The 23,408-nt window shown below is 47.1% G+C and overlaps 1 protein-coding gene across 1 annotated transcript in view; it reads left to right on the top strand.

Moving 5' to 3' along the window:
• The window catches only part of HDAC9 (histone deacetylase 9), a 2,824,806-nt gene that overhangs the window by 2,310,551 nt on the left and 490,847 nt on the right, over positions 1 to 23,408 (top strand). Inside the window, exon 23 of the mRNA XM_078663676.1 lies at positions 998 to 1,131. Coding sequence (XP_078519802.1) covers positions 998 to 1,131 — 134 coding nt within the window. The remainder of the gene's footprint in view (positions 1 to 997; positions 1,132 to 23,408) is intronic.

The following is a 23,408-nucleotide window of genomic DNA, read 5'->3' as shown; positions in this document are numbered from 1 at the left end:
TTCCAAAGCACAGAGATGCGCCGTATTTGCAACAATATGGCACACACTAGTGTTTTCCCTAGCGCTGGTGCTAAAAATAGCTGCCATGCACCAACGCAGACACACTTGTGCCATAAAGCAAGGCTGCCTCCATTGCAAGGGTTGATTGTGTATGTGCAGGAAGGTGATCCTTCCAGCACATAAGCAATCAATAATGGCGATTTGTTACTTCTATGTCTGCTGCATTCCGCATAATGCATTCTGTCATTATTTAATGATTATTTATGTGCAGGAAGGGACACCTTCCAACACATAAACAATCATTAATCGTGTTTTGCTCTTTGTATGCGTGCTGGATAATGCAGCACACATAGAAAAAACAAAAATGAGAAATACAAATATTTCTCCTCGTTGTGCTATACTAACACCTACTATTTCATGGGGTTAATTTTTGGCGCTGCCTCAGATTTACACATCCTTGTAAATGTGGGGCAGCGTCAAATTTAAATGGGTGTTGCAGTGAAACACCCACAGCAACATCCATTGCATGTCCCTGTCACGCAAAGTGATGCATGTAAAGGGGCGATATTGACAAGGCTTTGTAAATATGGAGAAGGGAATAGCGCCACCAGAACGTCACTAAAAGTGACATTCTGGTGGCGCTATCCCCTTGTAAATATGACCCAATATCTATGGTTCAACTTAAGATTAGTACATTGGTTTTAAATTAGTCCATTCTTTGAGAACTGAATAGATGACACCTCACTTGTTAATGATATTATATTTTTTCACGAACTTACAATAAAGAATGCTGGGGACTGCCAAAGCAGTTTCCAGCAGGCTTGAAGGGTGACCTTTTGCATAATGGTTTCTTATCTTTCTTTAAGTTTTGTGTGAAATTTATGGAAGGGGCATATCTTCTGACTGTTTCAATAAGTGACAGTTTTCAAAACATTACATGTGTATTATATACTCATGCCTGTATGCCACATTTATTCTTGTTTTATTTCAACTTTAGGTTTTGGTCACCTTATCAAGCAGCTGTTGATGCTGGCACATGGGCGAGTTGTGTTGGCTCTTGAAGGAGGGCATGACCTTACCGCCATCTGTGATACATCAGAAGCTTGTGTAAACGCCCTGCTAGGAAACCAGGTAAGAAGGAGTCAAGGTTAACAAGCATTTGCAATGCAATAGGTCTCGCATTTATGCGACTTTGAGCTATTGGCATTGTAAATGACAATGCCTTTTATTATGTTTTGGTTTTTAAAACATAAATAAAAGGTATTGTCATTTACAATCCAGTTTTGAGCAGAGCTCATCAACAACATGTTCAATATACTTTAAAAAAACAAACACAGCTGGTCCAGGTCATATTTACGACGTAAAGTGACATTGAATAGTCAAAAAGTAACGCTTGCATTGTGTCATGTTTAGAATTTAGCAGGGCTTTCAGGGACAGTGTGTACTGCCAACCATGTTGGTCTCCTCTTTCTGTTACAAAAAAATATGATAAAGGCAGTATGCCTGATTTATTTATTCTAAATGGCATTTCTTAACACCAATGTGCATCTAACAGTGAATTATCACGTTATATTACAGGGTATAGATAACCACTGTTTGGTTGCATGTAATCTTACAGATTACCATATTAGGTAATAGTGCTGGTAACCCACCCTGACAATCCCCGGGAGTATAGACTAGGAATAAAACGTTTTCTGTTTAAGGGAATGTAATTCAAGTTTTAAGGAGTAAGTAATTGGTGGAGTTGTAATAGGAACTGTGACAATTTAAGTTGTTTGTGTGGGATAGCTTGATTGTCATTCAGATGTTTTTAAAGCAACTGTGCCCGATGTATCTGTTGTAAATAGGCTTAGGTTCATTGCATGCTGGAGGACGGAGCGCTGAAAAAAGTGAAGTAAGAAAAATTCTTCAGTCCTTGATTGGCACATAAAGTTTTTTTTATTTATTTAATAAATAAAGGTTCATCGAATTAAAGGGACACATCTTTGGTTTCACAAAAATCGAAAAGCAAAATCACGGGAAATAGTGTAGGATTTTGGAAAAGTACATCCACAAGATGCCAGTAGGTCACTATGTCATATCCTAGCAAGGGGCCAGCTAAGCCTTTCATTCTTGTGGAGTCTGTACATTGAATGATATTGTAGTAGGTAATATTAGCAACTGGTATTTTAAATACGTAGAAACTGCAAAAGCTTTGGTATTGAGCTCTTTGTGGAAACAAAAATAAACAACAAATAGCTTTATTGCTTAATGATGATGGCTCAAAGGTTTCACAAAATCAATAGTACAAAGAAGCATGGATGCTCTAGTTAGCTTGAAGCTCCCGACCCCCTAATAGTTCTACTCCCGGGGTCTTCAACCTAATGTTTGCAGCGCCCTGTAGCTGTGGTCAGTATGTTCCGAAGCCGGCATGCTACGTAAATTACTATAGTAAAACCTAAACTCAAAGGGGCATGTTACCAAGGGCCTTATCGCCGCTTTAGCGGCAATTTTTCCCGCTAAAGCGGCGATAATTTAATCGCCCTATTACCTAGCTGTCGCTAACACCAGTTAGCGACAGCTAGTAGGAGATAGCGAGCTTCTGGGGGCCCACTTTGCATGTCAGCGATATATATCGCTAATGACATGGAAAGTGGGCGTGCCAAGATGTTAGCGACTGGAAACAGTCGCTAACATCGCTAACTCCTATTACCAACTTTTGGAAATAATCGCGCTAAGCGCGATTATCTCCAAAAGCTAACGTCGACCCAGAGCAGTTCTTAGCCATGTTATCCAATGGTAGGTGGATAACATGGCTAAGAGCATTTGCTCGGTGATGCATGAATATCGCTGACTTTTCAGCGATATTCATGCATTTCGGCCGATTTTTATCGCTTAGGAGATAAACCTTGATGATAGGAAGGCTCCTAAGCGATAAAAATAGGCGAAGCACGGCGATATAAATGTTGCCGCTAACCAAGCTTAGCGATAATTTTCGCTTAAGCTTGGTAATATGCGCCAAAGTTCTGTATGTTACATTTTAATGTTCTTACGCCAAACTGAAAGGTATTTTATGTAAGGATCCCATAATATTGAAAATCCACGTGCACGAAGCAATCGTTTTAAGACTGACTGAATCACGTAACCACTGTCAGCAGTGTCTCTGTGCAGAGAGGCCACGTGCTGCTGAAGTGAATGTCGATTGCTTTGTGTCTGTTGCTGGCCAGGATTGCTGGACCAATTCACGCACCAATGCTGGAGCGAGTTGAAAGAAGGGTGCGATTGCGACGACTTCGTTTATTTAATTAGGTGGTAAAAAGATGCTTAAACTGGGTGATGCTGCTCGGCGGGGCAAGCTGACGTGAAAATTCAAATCCCTTCCCCTCTTACACATGCTTTTTCTTGCTCTCCCCTTTCTCAATTGCGTCTGTCTAATCTCGTTATCTTTTCAGTACCTGGCATGGCATTGTTGTAAGAAAAACGGTAGGTGCCTTCTTTTTAATACCAAAAATGCACGATCATATGGCAGACACTCAAAATTAATATCTAGAAACATTTGAATGGTGGATACATTTGGTCACACTTTGCAAGCACTAAACCTCACTATGCACATTCCAGGCACAATGATCTGCACTTAGGGTGCGAGGGCGATCTACATTTTTTAACTAATGGTGAAGCCATCCATGTGCCTAGACACGATACGAGCTTTAACAAAAGTGGGGGGGGGAACAGTGGCGTAACGAAACTTGAGGAGGCCCCCCTGTAAACTACATGGAGGGGGCCCTCCTCCCATTCTCTGTGCCAGTCTAGAGATCTCAGGCCAGCGACCCGCCATACTGCAGGGGATGCAGGGCTATTGTTACGCCACTGTCACCAATGCAGCCCTTATAAGTAACACTGGATGGTGGAGTTAAACGTTGGGCTTAGTCTACCAGCAGGCTGTCATAGGTGGTGGTCCATTCATTACAGGGTCCCTGCCATCAGTAGTCAGGGGTAGTTTGCCCAATTTTAGGTGGGTTTCCTGATGCAGACTCCTGTCATGATATACAACACCGGGCCCACTCATCGTTCAGTTTTGACAAAAGTGCATCCACTGCTCCTGCTCATTTCCGTTTTAAAACATTAGACAATGCGACAATGCAGTATTTCAAAAGCAGATGTAACTACAAAGAGCACATTTTGATAATACATTTTTATTAGTAGACAATAGCAATCTTAAGAGGCATTGCACAACTTCATACACACTTTGACCCCAATTCCATCACAGTCTCTCTCTCTCTCTCTCTCAGTCAGTCAGTCTCTCTCTTTTAGTCAGTTAGTCTCTCTCTCTCAGTCAGTCAGTCTATCTCTCTCTGTTATTCAGTCTCTCTCAGTCAGTCAGTCTCTCTCAGTCAGTCAGTCTGTCAGTCAGTCAGCCTCTCTCTCTGTCAATCTGTCAGTCAGTCGGTCTCTATCTCTCTGTCAGTCTCTCTATCTCTCTCTTTCTGTCAGTCTGTCAGTCAGCCAGTCTCTCTCTCTCTGTCAGTCTGTCAGTCAGTCGGTCTCTCTCTCTCTGTCAGTCTCTCTCAGTCAGTCCCTCTCTCTGTCAGTCTCTCTCTCTTAGTCTTTCTTTCTGTCAGTCTCTCTCCCTGTCAGTTCTTCTGTCTGTCAGACTCTCTCTCAGTCCATCTCTCTCTGTCAGTCTCTCTATCTCTCTCTTTCTGTCAGTCTCTCTCAGTCAGTCAGTCTCTCAGTCAGTGTCTCTCTTTCTGTCAGTCAGTCTCTCCCTTTCTGTCAGTCAGTCTCTCACAGTCTCTCTCTGTCAGTTTCTCTCAGTAAGTCAGTCTCTCTCTCTCAGTCAGCCAGTCTCTCTCTCTCTGTCAGTCAGTCTCTCTCTCTGTCACTCAGTCTCTCTCTCTGTCAGAGTCCCAGTCTCTCTCTCTGTCTCTCTCGGACAGTCTCTCTCTCAGTCAATCTCTCTCTTAGTCAGTCTCTCTCTTAGTCAGTCTCTCTCTCTCTCAGTCAGTCACTCTCAATCAGTCAGTCTCTCTGTCAGTCTCTCTCTTAGTCAGTCCCTCTCTCTGTCAGTCCCTCTCTCTGTCAGTCCCTATCTCTGTCAGTCTCTCTCTCAGTCAGTCTCTCTGTCAGTCAGTCTCTCTCAGCCTCTCTCTCTCAGTCTCTCTCTCTTAGTCTCTCTCTCTCAGTCTCTTTCTCTCAGTCTCTCTCTCAGTCTCTCTCTCTGTCAGTCAGTCTTCCAGACAGTCTCTCTCTCCCTCTGTCAGTCTCTCTCAGTCAGTCATTCTCTCTCTCTCGCAGTCAGCCAGTCTCTCTCAGTCAGTCATTCTCTCTCTCTCGCAGTCAGCCAGTCTCTCTCAGTCAGTCTCTCTCTCTCTCAGTCAGTGACTTTCTCTGTCAGTCTCTCTCTCTGTCAGTCAGTCTCTCTCTCTGTCAGTCAGTCTCTCTCTTTGAGTCTCTCTCTCTCTCAGTCAGTCTCTCTCTGTCAGTCAGTCTCTCTCTGTCAGTCAGTCTCCCTCTCTGTCGGTCAGTCTCTCTTTCTCTGTCAGTCTCTCAGTCTCTCGCTCGCTGTCATTCTCTGTCAGTCAGTCTCTCTCTCAGTCACTCTCTCTCTCTCTGTCAGTCTCTCGCTCTGTCAGTCTCTCTCTCAGCCAGTCAGTCTCTCAGTCTCTCTCTCTCTCTCTTAGTCTCTCTCTCTGTCAGTCAGTCTCTCTCTCTCCCAGTCTCTCTCTCTCGCAGTCAGTCAGTCTCTCTCAGTCAGTCATTCTCTCTCTACATCAATCAGTCTCTCTCTCTCTCTCTCTGTCAGTCTGTCTCTCTGTCAGTCTCTCTCAGTCAGTCAGTCTCTCTCGCAGTCAATCAGTCTATCTCTCTGAGTCAGTCAGTCTCTGCCTCTCTCTCTCAGTCTCTCTCTCGCTCTGTCAGTTAGTATCTCTCTACCTCAGTCAGTCAGTCTCTGTCAGTCAGTCTCTCTCTCTGTCAGTCAGTCTCACTCTCAATCAGTCTCTCTCTCTCTGTCAGTCAGCCAGTCTCTCTCTCAGTCAGTTTCTCAGCCTGTCAGTCTCTTGGTCAGTCAGTATGCAGTATCTGAGTCAGTCAGTCAGTCTCTACTCTCTCTCCTCTCTCTCTCCATTCTCTCTCTCAACTCTGTCCACTCTATCTCACTGTCTCTCTCTCTCCACTCTCTCTCCACTGTCTCTCCACTGTCTCTCTCTTCACTTTCTCTCTCTCTACTCTCTCTCCACTCTCTCGCTCTCTCTCTCTCTCTCTCTCTCTCTCCACTCACTCTACTCTCTCTCCACTCTTTCTCTCCACCCTGTCTCCCTCTCTCTCTCTCTCTACTCTCTCTTCACTCTCTCTCTCTCTCCACTGTCTCTCTCCACTCTCTCTCCACTCTCTCTCCACCCTCTCTCTATTCTCTCATCTCTCTCTCTCCACTCTCTCTCTCTCTCCACTCTCTCTCCACTGTCTCCCTCCACTCTCTCTCCACTCACTCTCTCTCCACTCTCTATCCACTCTCTCCACTCTCTCTCCACTCTCTCTCTCCACTCTTTCTCTCTACTCTCTCTCCACTCTCTCTCTCCCCTCTCTCTCTCGCTCACTCTCTCCACTGTCTCTCCCCGCTCTCTCCTCTCTCTCTCTCCACTGTCTATCTCCACTCTCTCTCTCTACTCTCTCCACTGTCTCTCTCTCCACTGTCTCTCTCCACTCTCTCTCTACTCTCTCTCTCTCCACTCTCTCTCTCTCTCTTCAATCTCTCTCCACTCTCTCTCCCTACTCTTTCTCTCCACTCTCTCTCTCTACTCTCTCTCTCTCCATTCTCTCTCTCCACTCTCTCTCTCCACTCTCTCTCCACTCTCTCTCTACTCTCTCTCCACTGTCTCTCTCTCTCCGCTGTCTCCACTCTCTCTCTCTCCACTCTCTCTCCACTTACTCTCCACTGTCTCCCTCCACTCTCTCTACTCTCTCTCCACTCTCTCTCTCCACTCTCTCTCTACTCTCTCTCTCCACTCTCACTCTCTCCACTCTCTCTCTCTACACTCTCTCCACTGTCTCTCTCCACTCTCTCTCCACTGTCTCTCCACCTGCAACATTGTATTTTATTACATCTAGATTTATAATAAATATCCTAAATGAATTTACATTTATATTTAATATTTCAATATTTTCATTTTTTGTAAATTAAAAATAAGCTTTAATAATTTCCCTATACTTCCTCATATGGAGATTTCCACTACATTGGTGGAAATCACAACCTACGAGTGAAAAGTTACTAGTAGTTATTGTAGACTCATAAATCCTATTGAAGGAAAGTCCACTAGTGGGTCGAATTATGTAAGTTTACACTTAGGTGTAAATCTACAGTAGGAAATGATGGATGGCAAAAAGGTTTAGATTTACATCTAGGTGCAGGGGTTTACAGGAGTAAATGCAGGGCTCGAGTCGGGGTACCACGTGGGTGGACGGTGTCCCCGCACTTATTTTACCGGGATCTCGATAACTGGAGCAAATGGAGCTACACATTCACTCTTTGGCCTCTCTGGGGCGAGATCGGAGCTCATTCAGAACGCTGCTCACGCGCTGGCTTCTCTGATGCAATCGCATATAAGGGGTGAGCGAGGGGAGGCAATGAGTCTGATGGTGCAAGCCACCTTTCATGACGTCACTTCCTGTCGTGACGACAGCACCCCCCATTTCTTTTTTAGGACTTGTGCCCTGAGTAAATGTACATGTGTAAACTTGTGGAAGACTCTGGTCTTTCCCTTTACTCATACGCAGACGACACTCAAATCATCGTCTCTCTCTCCCCGGCTAAGGCGTGCGCCCCGTCTGCTCTTAAATTAGGGCTTAGCCGAGTGGCGGAGTGGATGCAGACCAATCTCCTAAAATTGAATGGAGACAAGATGGAGGTGGTCATCCTAGGCAAACATAAACAACTCTGGGGCCCTCAACATTGGCCACCAGAAATGGGCCCACTGCCCCTGCATGTTACGCAGGTACGGAACCTAGGCTTTGTTTTGGATGAGTCACTAACTATGCGGCACCAAGTAGTCAAAGTGGCAGCCACCTGTTTTTCCATTCTAAGGTGACTTCGCAAAATCCTCTGGATGCTTCCGGACTCGACAAGGCGCACTGTAGTCCAGGCTTTAGTCATCTCGCGCCTGGACTACGGTAATGTACTTTACCTTGGAGCCACGGCGGAGTCTCATAGGAAACTCCAGCTTGTCCAGAACTCGGCCGCTCGTCTACTTTGCAAAGTTCCTTGGAGATCCCCCATCTCCCCCTATCTTAAAGATCTGCATTGGCTCCGCATCGAAAGCAGAGTCAAATTTAAGGCCCTCTGCTTCATGCATAAGATCAAGCAGGGGCTTGCCCCAGCCTACCTCCAGTCTCTTGTCCAACCTTACTCTCCCCCCCGCCTCCTTAGATCCTCGTCTCAAGGGAATTATTCGATTCCACGTTTCAAACTGGCAAGAATGGGTGGTCGTTCCTTCTCCTGTCTTGCCCCTAAACTGTGGAATTCTCTTCCTGCCCCACTAAAACTCGAGCCTTCCCTTACGAAATTACGTAAAGAGCTTAAAACTTTGCTTTTCCCTCAGTGATGATTGCCTGACCCCACCACTACTACCTTTTTGCTGGCGACGGGAGACCCCATGTGGGTAGCTGTGCGCATTACAAATTTAGTTACAATACAATACAATACAATACAATACCTTTGCGAAGAGGCCCCAATGAATTTCACAGCTGCGTGCCTAATTGTCTTAATTGCTCCAACTGCTTCATCGAACCCTACTTAATGGCGATAATTGTTTTGGCTTTTGTGTAGTGAGAAGTTTATGGAATGAAGTAGGCCTGCAGAAACAGGAAGTGAGTTCTGTATAGAGGTGTGATCAAGCACGGACAATGGGAGGAAGGGCGGGGGGTGATAAAGAAGGCCCAGACAACGGGAGGGAGAGCGGTAAAGAAGGCACAGACAACGGGAGGGGGAAAGAAGGCACGGAGGGCAGTGCGGTAAAGAAGACACGGAGGGCGGGAGGGAGGGCGGGGTTGTTAGGAAATTGCAAAAAACACAGTAGATGGACAGAATGTAGAACAATGTCATACATTCACCCCAGTACAAGGATCTGGGCCTAAATCCATCGTTTTTTTGCACTCCACACCACCCTGGGCTAGACACTGGCTATATGCACATCAGCTCTGACCCTGTGCCTCATGGGAACAGTCCAGTCCGAACTACCAAGCCATGTCTTTCCCAGACCGGAATCAAGCATCCAAGGACCGGTTTCTGGCTATCAGCCTTCATTCAGCCTGGATAGCTTGACTCCAGTGGTGTGGAGAGCATGGGACTCACGTCTGAGCATACCCAGCCCACTCGGGGTGAAAATTGCAAAAAACACAGTAGATGGACAGAATGTAGAACAATGTCATACATTCACCCCAGTACAAGGATCTGGGCCTAAATCCATCGTTTTTTTGCACTCCACACCACCCTGGGCTAGACACTGGCTATATGCAAATCAGCTCTGACCCTGTGCCTCATGGGAACAGTCCAGTCCGAACTACCAAGCCATGTCTTTCCCAGACCGGAATCAAGCATCCAAGGACCGGTTTCTGGCTATCAGCCTTCATTCAGCCTGGATAGCTTGACTCCAGTGGTGTGGAGAGCCTGGGACTCACGTCTGAGCATACCCAGCCCACTCGGGGTTGTTAGGAAGGCACCACGGCCTGAGTGTAAGCAAGGCACTTCATACCTGCAGAAAGAGAAACACAATGAAGAAAATAGTGCTTACAGACTAAATAACAGGTACAGTGTAACAACCGAAGTAAAAGGACCAGTCACCATAGGAGGTGACAAATGAAGACAAGGCGGTACAAAGGAGGGACTAACAAGCCTATTTACGAAACAGAAGCCAGTTTTTAGGAAAGACAATGCCTCAAGCCGAAACAAATATGGGCGGTGAGTGGGGGGGGCTTATATTCCCTTCTTCACTACAACTAGTCTCGCGGAGAAAGCGCGCGGATTCCAGGCTCAACCTAAAAATGAGGAAGTCAAATAACTGCCAATTTTTATTATTAATATATTTTGACCTAAACATGTATCATAGACATGCATGATGCTCACATTGTTTAACCCCTTAGGTGCTGATGACGGCTCCCGGTCGTCATCAGTTACGGTGGGCGTGTGCTGATGACGGCCGGGAGCCGTCATGACCGCGCCCACGATCGGAATGTGCCGCACAGGCGCATAATTCCGGCCGCAGCCAGGGGGTTAACTGTGAGCACATAAACATGTATAAAAACTAAAATAAAACACAAATTAAACATGATGTGCATAACAGCAACTATGATATGCATTTTCCCCTTTCAATATATGAATACACATAAGATAATCCTTTTTCCCTGCAGACTGAAAGCATGAAAATAAATAAATGCAGGTTACCATTCAAGTGGCACAAAGGATTTATGATGCGCCACATGAATGTAATCATGTTTGCATCTATGGGATATTCCCTTCTTTTTTGTTTGTTTGTTTTAATGTGTTAGTGTGAAGAGAAAGGGAACACATGCTTAGCATTCAATTGCCATATTCCATTCCGGTAATTTCCCTTTGACACTTTCCATTCAATATCTAGCTGCCTCTTCCAGGACACTGGGGGGCATATTCATAAAAAACTGACGCAGTGAGTTGGAGCAAGTCACCTTCCTGCACCGCTCCGTGACACAGGGAAAGGACAAGAATGCACCATATTTAAGGCAATACAGTGCATTCCTGTCCTTTTCCTTCCATTGGCTCCCTTTTGGCTGAATACAGCACACATAGAATGATGAAGGATCGAGGAAAAAAAAAGATATTTCTCCTTGTTACGCCTCCCTTGGGAGGATGTAAGATTTTAGCACACTCCCAGATTGACAAGTTCTTGTAAATCTGGGGATATGTCAAAACCCATGGGAGTTGCATGGGAACACCATTAAAATGCCCATGGAATGCTTTCCCAGGGCAGAGTAACGCAATGCAGGGATTTCCGATGTGTTGCATTACTCCAGATTTTTTAAGCCAGTCAGAGTCAGGCAAAATGGCTTTGTGGGGCTTCATAAATCTGACTATGGAGTTTGTGTCATGAATGTACCACTTTATGTGGTGCAAAAGTAACATTAATGGCATCACCGGGTCGCTGTCTGTCCCACCCTTATCCCATCCACAGCCTTCCGGTTACTCCGAGAGTCAAGGGGAATGAAAGAATGCTAATATATAAAAAGCAAGCAGCTTATGTTCTGCCCCTACTGCTCCTATGACCTCTAAAACCAAGGATATCTCGGGCAGGGGCAGGGGTTTCAAAGGACAAGCCTGGGGACGCAGATGTTACCCCTGGCAACCTCTTACTGATGTTCATGACCTTTTTCTGTACTTCAAACAAGGAGAGGCCTCCCCTGTGAATTACATCCAAGTCTGGCCAGCTTTGTTGTCCTCTGGGTGGGCTAGTGCTGGTGGAAATAATGTGGATCCCGGTACTTTCTATTCCCACAAGAGATTCTAAATACCGGTACAGCTTAATCTGAAATATTGTTTCTAATTATCTTATAATAATTTGGTAAATGCCAGAGGATTTCCTGCTCTCATTGTCACAGGCAAGCCCTTCTCAGTGAAAGTGGTTGTCTAATGCAGAAGCTTATGTATTGCTTACTGAGGGGCTTATTGTATGTTGTCTTAAACTTGTATTATGTTGATGAAATTGCGCAGGCATCTGAGACATTAGAAACATTGACTTTAATATAGTTCCATTTATACTTGGGGTTTGTGGTATTAGTTGGTTGGATAAAATAAACCTGAAAGTTAAAAGATGACAATCAAATATAATTCCAATTTTATGTTCTGAACCTATGGGAATGGGAATCAGGGATGGGAAGGAAAACACTGGTGGCAATACCAAGAGATGGAGCAAAGGAAAATATAGAAAACCTGTTTTAATGAATCAAGAAGGAGAGATCTGGTCACTAACCCGGAATCTCGAGACCCAAGACAGGAATCCAAACAGAGGTTGAACAGCAGAAACAATACAAGCATTTATAAAGAGAATCGGTCCAGTTTTTGATGCAAGTTTTTTTCTTTGTTTGGTGATTTTGTGTGCTGGTTGTATGAATGGTTGAGTTGGTGAATGCAAAAACAACTCCAAGGGTAGAGGAAATTTTGAAAAAATTATTTGGGGCCCAGCTGGGTGGATCATTGAGTACATGTGAATGGTGAAGTGCATTGATGGATGAATGCGGAATGGACATGTTGCTGGTTTAATAGATGAGTGTACGGATGAGTGAATGGGTAAGTGCATGGATGAAAACATGATTCTATGTCAGAAATATCTTCTGCCATAAATATTTTGTCCTAAATATTGCTTACGTATTGTCGTTTTGGGTGTTGATTGTTCAATATTACTTTAAATGGGCTAATATTTTTGAAGCCACTATTTAGCATGCAATGCTTATGTCAGATGATATTCAGATAACAATATTCAGGTACCACACTAGAAAAATGGGTAAGAAGATGAGCGAATGTATGGATAGTTACTCTCAGATTAGTATTGAAGACTATGGGCTACATGCATCAAGCAAAATACCGGTCGCAAAAATGCAGATTCCCAGAATCGCCCCTTTGCGACCGGTATTTTTCCATTTGGGATGTATCAACCCAAAAGCAATTCGCCAAATAGGTAATCACACATTTTGCGATTACCTGTTTTGCGAATGCAGTTAGGGAATTGCAAATTGCAATTCCCTAAATACGATGCGTTATGCATTCGCAAATTGTGTTTTCGCAATTTGGAATCGCAAATTATCATCCATTAACATCAAGTTGATGGTAATTTGGAATTCCTTTGAAAAATCTAAAAAATGCATTTTTCAAAGTGCATTGTGGTGCATACTTACCTTTTTTGGGGGTGCATCAGGGTGGCTTTTCGGCCCCCTTGCACCCTTGAAATTGCATGCGCAATCTGCGAGTACCTATTTGGTATTCGGAAATTGAGAGTGCAATCCCATTCACTCTTATGGGCCTGTAGTCCCATAGAAATGAATGGGAAGCCATTCCTTAATAGCAAATCGCAATTTGGGATTCACTATTAAGGAATATGTAGGAATCACAATTTGTTTTGCAAAACCTACATGCATAGGTAATTCGACTCCTTAATAGCGATTCCCTAATAATCGCTGTTAAGGACTCGCAATTCGTACCTTTGATTCATGTGCCCCTATGGTCTTCTGCCATTGTTGCTCAGTGATCCATGCACTCATCGCACTCATCCATTGATTTCTCCATCATCACCCATATTGACTGCTAGAAATTAGGTCTCTAGTTGGCAGATGTATGTACCCTTGTCCAAGTAGGGACCACAATCCTAATCAGGGTAAGTCACAATACACCCTAAATTATTGTGTGCTCACCCTCTGGTTGCTTGGCACAGAGCAGTCAGGCTTAACTTAAGAGGCAATGAGTAAAGTATTGGTGCAACACTTCAACCAGTAACACAGCGAAAACAACACAAAAGGACTCTACACCAGGTTACAAAAATAGATTATGACTTTATAAATAAAACAAGTCCAAAACGATAAACATTAATCCAGTAGAAGGCAAGATGTGAATTTTTATACATTAAATGCAAATTACAGTGCTTAGAAGCAAGGAGCACCTAAAGAGCTAATTGGTCGCACAGAACCAGGACAAGGTCAAGAGTTCAGGTGGCCCTCGATGGAGCGCAGGCCGAAGACAGGACCCACGCAGGGCCTGCTGACCTCGAAGAGTTCTGCCCTGTTGGGTTGGCCCCCTGACCCTGCCTGCCCTCTGTGCCTGCTTCGTCCTCTGTAAATTGTTTCGTCGTCGTTTTGCCCGCATTTACTTTGTTTTCTTCCGCTGTCCTCTGTGCCTGCTTCTTTGTTTTGCACTCACAATTGTTTTATTCGGCGTTTCCTAGCATTTAACCTAGCACTGTTCTACTGTTGATTGTTTCCCACCCCGCTCCCTGCCGCTGCTCCCCGGCGGCCCCGCCCACGCTCCCTCCAGCATCACCGCTCGCTTCCCCCCCACTCGCCACCCCGCTCCCGCCTCCCAGCTGCTCCTCCCTCACCCCGCCCCCCCCCCCCACTTTCCATTTATGGCAGACTGCATGCGTACGCGCAGCATCGACACGCAGCGGGCGCGCCAAAGGTAAGCCCGTCTGCGCCCGTCCGTGCCCGTCCGCGCCTGGACCGCGTCCAGCACCAGAACCCCTGGCCCCCGAAGATGCCAGCCCACCCGCCGGACCTACGACGCAGCCACCCTCAACACACTCAACACCGGCCGGACCCACGGCTGCCACCAAGCCACCCCATGACGCACCCACGGACCCTTCACCTGCCAATCCTGCAAGGTCTCCTGCATCCAGACCTACACCACACCCGCCAAGCCGACCCCCAGCAGCAATCACCTGAAGTGCATCCTGCTCAACACCCGGTCCGTCCACAGACACGCGGTCGAACTCTGGAACCTCCTCGACTCCACATCTCCAGACGTCGCCTTCCTCACGGAAACATGGATGAACGCCTCCTCAGCGACCGACATCGCCATCGATATCCCGGACAGATACAAGATCACCCGGAGGGACCGCGTCAACCAGATAGGAGGAGGCATCGCCATTTTCCAAAAGAACACCATCCGCATCACGACCAACTCCGATGACACCCTCACAGCCGCCGAACACCTGCACTTTCAGATACACACCGACCCCAAGAACACCCTCAGAGGCACCCTCATCTACAGACCCCCGGGACCACGCACACAATTCAGTGAAGACATCGCCGACTTCATCAGCCCGCACGCCCTCCCCTCCGCTGACTACATCCTCCTAGTGGGACCTCAACTTTCACCTAGAGAACAACAAGGACAGCAACACCACCAGCAACACCACCACCCTGCTGGACAACCTCGCCAACCTCGGACTCAAGAAACTGGTGACCACCCCCACCCACTACGCCGGCCACACGCTTGACCCTGTCTTCTCCTCCAGCAAGGACATCTCCTTCAGCCACACCACCGGACTCCACTGGACAGACCATAGCTGCGTCCACTTCAGCTTCAGAAAGACCACGCTCCACCACCACCTGCAACAGGTTCCCCACAGAAGCTGGAACAAGATCACCACCGAACAGCTCGCCACATCCTTGAGCCAGAACACCCCCGCCAGCTCGGCGAACCCCAACCAAGCCGCCAACAACCTCACAAAGTGGATCACCAACTGCGCAGACGACCTCGCTCCACTGAAGACCCTCCCCATCAGACCAGGCAACAAGAAAGCATCCTGTTTCACCGACGAACTCAAGAGCTCCAAGAAGAACTGCCGAGCCCTCGAGAAAGCCTGGCGCAGAGACCCGACAACTGACAACATGACCACCCTCAAGCACGCCACCCGAAAACACCACCAGCTGATCCACACCACCAAGAAAACCGCATTCAAGGAACGACTGGACAACAACGCCCACAACAGCAAGGAACTCTTCAACATCGTCAAAGAGCTCTCGAACCCCAGCGCCGGAAACAACGACATCACCCCATCGCAAGACCTCTGCAACTCGCTCGCCTCGTTCTTCCACAGCAAGATCACAGATATACACAACAGCTTCAGCACACAGCCGACGCACCATACGACCGCATCACCGCCCCCCACCACCACCCTCCGCGCCTGGACCCCGATCAACACCGAAGACACCATCCGCACGATGAACTCCATCCACTCCGGATCACCAACCGACCCCTGCCCTCACCACGTCTTCAACAAGGCAGACTCCATCATCGCACCCATTCTCCGGGACATCATCAACGCCTCCTTCGACACCGCCACCTTCCCAGAGAGCTGGAAGCACGCCGAACTCAGCGCCCTACTGAAGAAACCTTCAGCGGACCCCACCGACCTCAAGAACTACCGCCCCATGTCGCTCCTTCCTTTTCCTGCCAAAGTCATCGAGAAGACCGTCAACAGACAGCTGGCCGCCTTCCTCGAGACGAATGGATCCCTCGACCACTCGCAGTCCGGTTTCAGAGCCAACCACAGCACCGAGACCGCCCTCATCGCAGCCACCGACGACATCCGAGCCCTGCTCGACAACGGGGAAACAGCGGCACTCATCCTCCTGGACCTCTCCGCAGCGTTCGGTACTGTCTGCCACCGCACCCTAGTACAGCGCCTCAGCGACATCGGAATCCAGGAGATGGCACTGGAGTGGATCATCTCCTTCCTCGCCGGAAGAACCCAGAGAGTCCGCCGCCCCCCGTTCAGATCATAGGACACCGAAGTCATCTGCGACGTACCACAAGGATCATCGCACGCCAACACAACCTCAACATCATCTCCTACGCCGACGACACCCAGCTGATCCTCTCCCTCACCAACGACCCCACCACCGCCAAAACCAACCTACACGAAGGGATGAAAGACGTAGCCGAGTGGATGATGAACAGCCGCCTGAAACTGAACTCAGATAAGACGGAAGTCCTCATCCTAGGATCATCACCCTCCGCCTGGGACAACTCCTGGTGGCCCCCTGCCCTGGGCAGCGCACCCAAACCAACGGACCACGCACGCAACCTGGGCTTCATCCTGGACTCCTCCCTCTCGATGACCAGACAAGTCAATGCCGTCTCCTCGTCATGCTTCAACATCCTCCGCATGCTACGGAAGATCTTCCGCTGGATCCCCACCGAAACCAGGAAGACGGTCACCCAGGCACTCGTCACCAGCCGACTGGACTACGGAAACACCCGTTACGCTGGAACCACAGCCAAACTCCAGAAAAGACTCCAACGCATCCAGAACGCCTCCGCACGACTCATCCTGGACATCCCCCGACAAAGCCACATTTCCGGACACCTGAGAGACCTGCACTGGCTCCCCGTCAGCAAGAGAATCCCGTTCCGACTCCTCACCCACGCACACAAAGCTCTCCACAACCAAGGCCCCAGACACCTCAACGAAAGCCTGACCTTCTACACCCCCACACGCCAGCTACGATCGACCAGCCACGCTCTCGCTGCCGTTCCCGCATCCGAAGAGCCACTACGGGAGGTAGATCCTTCTCCTACCTGGCTGCCAAGACGTGGAACTCCCTCCCCATCCACCTCCGCCTGACCCAAGACCACCTCTCCTTCAGGAAGCAACTCAAGACCTGGCTATTCGAGCAGTAGCGGACCCCCTTCCTCCCCCCCCCCCAAGCGCCTTGAGACCCTCCGGGTGAGTAGCGCGCTATACAAATGCCTTGATTGATTGATTGATTGATTGATTGATTGATCAAAAGTACTTAAATCCTGTTCGCAACAGCAAGATGCGTTGTTGACCCCAATGCAGATGAGGTGTTGCACCAAAGTTTTCCATGCATCTGTGACAGTGTGTTGGGTCTGTGAGTGAAGCATCGGTTCTGAAGTGCATATGGATTATACCTGAGAAAATTGGCAGCAAGTCCAGCAACCCATAAATATTCTTTACTGATGATGGAGGAATCCTGAAACACTGGTTTCTGGAGATACAATATTGAAAGATGGCATTAGCCGAAAAATAATATGAACTTTGTGTGAAAAACTAAACTACAACTAACAAGATGATATGGGGTAATGGCGCTGTTTCATGCAACCAGTGCATTCCTACCCACTTTCACTAACTAGTGCCGCTAGTTCAGGGAAGTCTGTGGGTGCTTCAGACTTGCACAGGGGTTCTTTTTCTGGGTAACTGAGAGATAGCCTAGGACGAGTCTCGATTAGGCAGTTCCAAAAGCATAGCCACAAGTGCAGGGTATCCCTCTTTTCCTTTGGGCAAGTCTTGTTGGTGCTGGTGCGAGGCTCTTCTTCTGTCATCTTTGATGCAGGTTGCTCTGAACTGAGGTTCTGTTGTCAGGGAGGTCCTTTTAAACCTACATTTAAAAGAATTAGGGGTGAGGGAGATAGGAGCCAATGGGCAGCTAGTCCCTTCAGCTAGTCCACACATGAGGTGACCAAATCCGGGTTTAGGTCACCTTTTTTACCCAGAACCCTCTGTTCTGCAACTCATAAAGATGACAGAAATCACATTTTAGTGTGCAGACCAGGCTGCTAGTCCTGGAGGTGTGGATAGCCTTCGGGGGGGTTTACACCTCCGTGCATAACTAACTTTCTGCCTTCCCTGGTGCAAATGTGCCTGGGGCAGGAGGAGGGCTGTTTCCCTCACTGACAGTCAGTCCTGATGCATATCAGAGATGGTGCAGCCTTTGAAGCTCACTGCCTTGATGTGCCACTTCACTAACTTACTTGGGAGGAGGAAGATATGACCTCCTTCCTGCCCAAGCCTTTGTTCCTGACTCTTGGGAGTGATCACACTGCCTGGCAGTAGGTCAGAATCCTACCTTAGTGGAATCAGGTGTGGGAATCACGGGCTTGCCAGCCAGAGCACAGAGAAGCTGGGGTAACCAGGTGGGCAACTTCTAAGGTAGCCACCTGGGTGCATGCCACGTCACCCAGGCCATGAGATTTGTGTTGGCGTTGAGAAGGCATGTTGTTTGATACTCATCATGACATATTACAGCACTACCATAATGGAGCTGCTAACCTCAAGAATTCCCGGGAGGCAGACAATGTTACCCTATGGACTGCTAACACTATAGTAGTTTCCAATAAGGAACACCACTATATGGACCTATGGGCTTGCACTTATATGTCTTTACCTTTAATATACTGCACCCTGCATTCTGGGCTGAGCAGTCCTTCCTTAGGGGTGCCTGACATATATTAAATTCAGTGTATTGACTGTGCCACACATGGTAGGGGCTCAGTTGAGTTCAAGCAGTTTGCACTGCTCCTGCAGTCTGCAATGTCTGCAATGGCAGGCCTGCCAGGAGTAGTTTGATAGGGTCACCCAGGGTGGCACAAAACTGTGCTGGAGCCCTGAGGGCCCGTTTATCACGTATGCCCTCAGTACCCCATGTACCATAAACTAGGGACTTATAAGAAGGGAAACTCTTTGGAAATTTGGGATTACCAAGTCAAAGACAACAGTTTTCAGAGTCCCAGGCATCAGCATTTGGAGCAAAAAGTTGGGGGTGAACAAACAAAAAGGTCACTTTCCTACACTCATCACTGCCTGTTCATTTTGAATTGAATTCAGTCTACGTTATAGAGACACTAATTAACACTTGTTCATTGAAAACACATTTCTGTCATTATTTCCCTTTCTATTCCATGCTTAAGGCAGACATGTTTCTTCAATAAATAAAATGTAATATTCTTGCTAGAAGGAGAGATAATCAGGTGAGTTTATGTTTTAAATATATATCCTGGTAACTCTGAATAAGCATATATAGTTGCAGCCCAGACAACCAGAGGACGCATAATGAAAGAAACATGTTCCTGCATGGCCAGAGAAGAGTTACAACTGATCAGCACATGCTCAGAAAGGATCTGAAGCACTTGACATGAACAACACTGAGCTTTCCTAGGAAGTTTTAATCTGCCCTGCTTTTTAACAAGGCACGTTTTGTCATCAGTGTCTACCTCCTGTTTAAATAAGTTCGAAGGGCACGCTCTTTTGCAAAGCATTTTTTGGGACAAATGTTAGTTTCCTGTTGATTTGTTTATAATTCTGGTATACATCAATGGCAACAAAATCACTCCACACAGTTGGACTTGTGAACTTGAGACACTAACCAACGCATTTTCACAGAGATCAGAGTCTGTCTTCTATTTCTGCTCATTTGCTCTTGGTATGAATCAGTGACAACGAAAGCACTGCTTAGATGCAGGGCCGGCACAAGGACGGTTAGACTGATGCCCCTCTAGAGGGTGCTGACTTCGGGTGTGGCGTCCCGTTTTGAAGTATATTATGCTTTTCAAAGCACCTGCTGGCCCATTTCTTCCCTCCATGCAAACAGAACAATTGATGGACAGAATGCAGTACAATGTCATACCTTCACCCCAGTAGAGAGATCTGGGCCTAAATCCATCGTTTTATTTGCTCCCTATTCCATTCCAGTTTCAACCTAGACAAATGCAAATCATTCTGACCCTGCTCCCTAAGGGAACAGTCCAACCCTAACTGCCAGGACAGCTCCTCCCTGGACTGGAAACAAGCATTATAGGACCGGTTTCGGTGTTTCACCCCTCATCCGCCAGGCCAGCTTCTCTCCAGTGGCAAGGAGAGCACTGGGCCCATGTCTGGGCAAACCATCCCACTCGGGGTGACAAAGCAAAAATAACTTGATGGACAGAATGCAGAACAATGTCATACATTTTTGCTCCATACCATTCCAGTTCCCTCCAGAAATTTCAGGGCAACAATAAAAATGTCAAGATAACTCCAGTGATTAATGTTCTTCTTGGAGGGAGATTGAGTTATGTCTAGTGGAAGTTTTTACTCATCATAAGGTACTGCAAAGAACTTGTATCATGCAGATCACAAGTGCATATAATGTAAATAGATCTGTGGGTTGCTACGTTTGTCAGAGAGATCCTTTTGTAACTTGCAGTTTATAAGTTAACATCCTAATAAAGATCTGTGAGGTATGAACTGTGATCAAAGAGCTGCATGCAAACTGCAAGTTATAGATTAGAGCTTATGTTTTTCCCCCTGTCTTTCATTATCCTAATGTTGCAAAAAGGCTTAATTTGGGTGGAAATGAATTCTTATTATTAAAGAGAAACCCCAACCATGGAGTTACATTTTAAATTCTGAGATTGTGCTGCTCCTATCCAAGCTCTCTTAAACTATACTGCCTACCAGTATGGATGACATGTGACTCCTACACCTTGTAGTCTTTTGTTTTTATGTAACATTTCCTATAACCTGATTTACAGTGTATAATTGATTGTCTCTGTGTAATGTGTCTGTGATGTAAAGTGCTCTGACACACTACACTGGTATGAATGGTGCTCTAAAAAGAATTAAATGCATCTGAGAAAGAGTGCTTATGGAGGGCTGAAGAGTACTGTTAAAAGGTGGTAGTGAGGGAATTCATGGTGGAGGTGGTCATGGGGGGCACCAACAAACATTGTTGCACTGGGTGCTACCAGCTCTAAAGCCAGCACTGCTTAGATGGACCCCTTCAATGTTTACATTAACGTGATGCCTACAGGCTGATGAAGCAAACATAAATGCTCAGACTAGGAACTCTAACCAGCAGTGCATGCTCAGAGAAGTTCTTCACCACTGATTAGGACCAGCACTGGTGCATTTCCAGATAAATTCAATATGTCTGTTTCCGTGAAAAAATAACATCAAGAAAGTATGTCTTTATGTATAGAATGCATGCAAGATATAAGAAAATGAATATGTGAAGATTTAGGTTAATGCTTAGTAATAAAATGCTCCCTCTTGTATTGTAATCTACGCACTCCATGGCAGGTAAAAGGATATACCAAACTGCTAATAGAATGAGATGAAAGAGAACTATTCCTCTGAGGTGATATATATATATATATATATATATATATATATATATTTTTTTTTTTTGTTTTTTTTTAATTAGTAACACAAGGACTAATGCTACCTATAGCCATACTAAAAAAACTAATATGTGAAGACAAGGAAAAGCTTACCTGAAGGTTGCCGCCACCGCCAGGAGTCATTTGAGGCAGCGAGGAAGTCCTGCAGCACGCCGCCACCGCCAAGAGTCAAAAACCAGCTGACTCCACGCGCCGCCGCTCCGGGACTACAACTCCCGGCAGCCTACGCGGCGGCGCGCGTTTCTGACGACGCGAAGGCGCCAGGAGGCGCTCATAAGCGCCGCAGCTACCGGCGGAGCGGGGGGAGACAAGGAAAAGCTTACCTGAAGGTTGCCGCCACCGCCAGGAGTCATTTGAGGCAGCGAGGAAGTCCTGCAGCACGCCGCCACCGCCAAGAGTCAAAAACCAGCTGACTCCACGCGCCGCCGCTCCGGGACTACAACTCCCGGCAGCCTACGCGGCGGCGCGCGTTTCTGACGACGCGAAGGCGCCAGGAGGCGCTCATAAGCGCCGCAGCTACCGGCGGAGCGGGGGGAGACAAGGAAAAGCTTACCTGAAGGTTGCCGCCACCGCCAGGAGTCATTTGAGGCAGCGAGGAAGTCCTGCAGCACGCCGCCACCGCCAAGAGTCAAAAACCAGCTGACTCCACGCGCCGCCGCTCCGGGACTACAACTCCCGGCAGCCTACGCGGCGGCGCGCGTTTCTGACGACGCGAAGGCGCCAGGAGGCGCTCATAAGCGCCGCAGCTACCCGCTTCGCGGGACGCGAGCGGGACGCCCGGGGCTAAGCCCGGGCAAAGGGCGGGCCCTCTACGGCCCTCATCGGCAGGAAGAGGCAGGGGCAGGGCCTGACCCCCTGTTTCAACAGAGACATATCCACAAGTAAGACACAGTCCCCCAGTTGTATACCGTGTTACATATATGGCAACCAAAAAGAAACCTGCTGTTGTTCCCGCTAATACCATGGATAATTATGTTGTGCAAACTGTTAAGAAAATTAACGAACAAAGGAGAGAATCATTAGGGCTAAGTCAGTCACCAGATTTGCGCAGATTAAGCCCTACCTTGCCTATGTCAGCTGAGGATAGTCCTTTTGTGATGGTGGACACAAGGGTATCAACTAATGATTCACCCATGATTGAGTCTGACAGTCAGCCACTGATCACGTTAGTATCTCCTGTTATTTTGAATGTAGACTTTGATAGTATTATTGATTCTGACCCAGACACTGTTACTGGTCCTGTAGAGGACGATTCACCTCTAATTGAGCACATACCTCGACCTGTGCGTGCCTGTGTGAAGAATCAACGGAAACAGGGAGGTCAAAGACCAAGAGCGAAAAGGAAAAGAACATTATCTCCAGGTTCCGCGAGAGCTCCCCCAAAGGCAGCAGGGGACGGGACTGTAAGAAATAAAGGAGAGGATGAATTGTTTGCTAAACTGCTTGAGGTTGTAGAGGGCAAACTTATCGAAATTGTAAAACCTCTGATCTCAAAAATAGATAAGCTTCAGGCGGAAGTTAAAAGGCTTGGAGGTCTGCAAACTAAGCTGACGGAGGAAATAGGTAGTCTTAATACTTTAATATCTGCAAAAAACACTATAGAGGGTGTTGATCATGCCGTAGAAGGGATATCTGGCGTGTTGACTGATCTAGCCCATACGTTGGCCCCTAAAGCTAATCATAATATTACAACAGTAGAAGGGTGCCCGTTGTCAGTTAATATTCCACAAGCACAAGCCCACGGTACAGACCCTCTCCAATTTATTGAGGAAGCTTCACCTGTTGTATTAGTGTTAGCTAATGTACCCCAGTTGGATGATGGCATCATCGAGTCAGCCAGCTCTCTGAGTAGTAAGGCCCTTCACTGGCTCTCTGGTAATATGAGGTTAGCGCCTGGTGGTTTACAGCAATTAGCGCATGATATCAAAACAGTTAAACGTATTCCCTGGATAGG

This window comes from Lissotriton helveticus, chromosome 10 (genome assembly GCF_964261635.1).
Source record: "Lissotriton helveticus chromosome 10, aLisHel1.1, whole genome shotgun sequence".
NCBI lineage: Eukaryota > Metazoa > Chordata > Amphibia > Caudata > Salamandridae > Lissotriton > Lissotriton helveticus.
The sequence above is the reverse complement of the archived record's forward strand: the minus strand, read 5'-3'. Positions and strand labels throughout refer to the sequence as shown.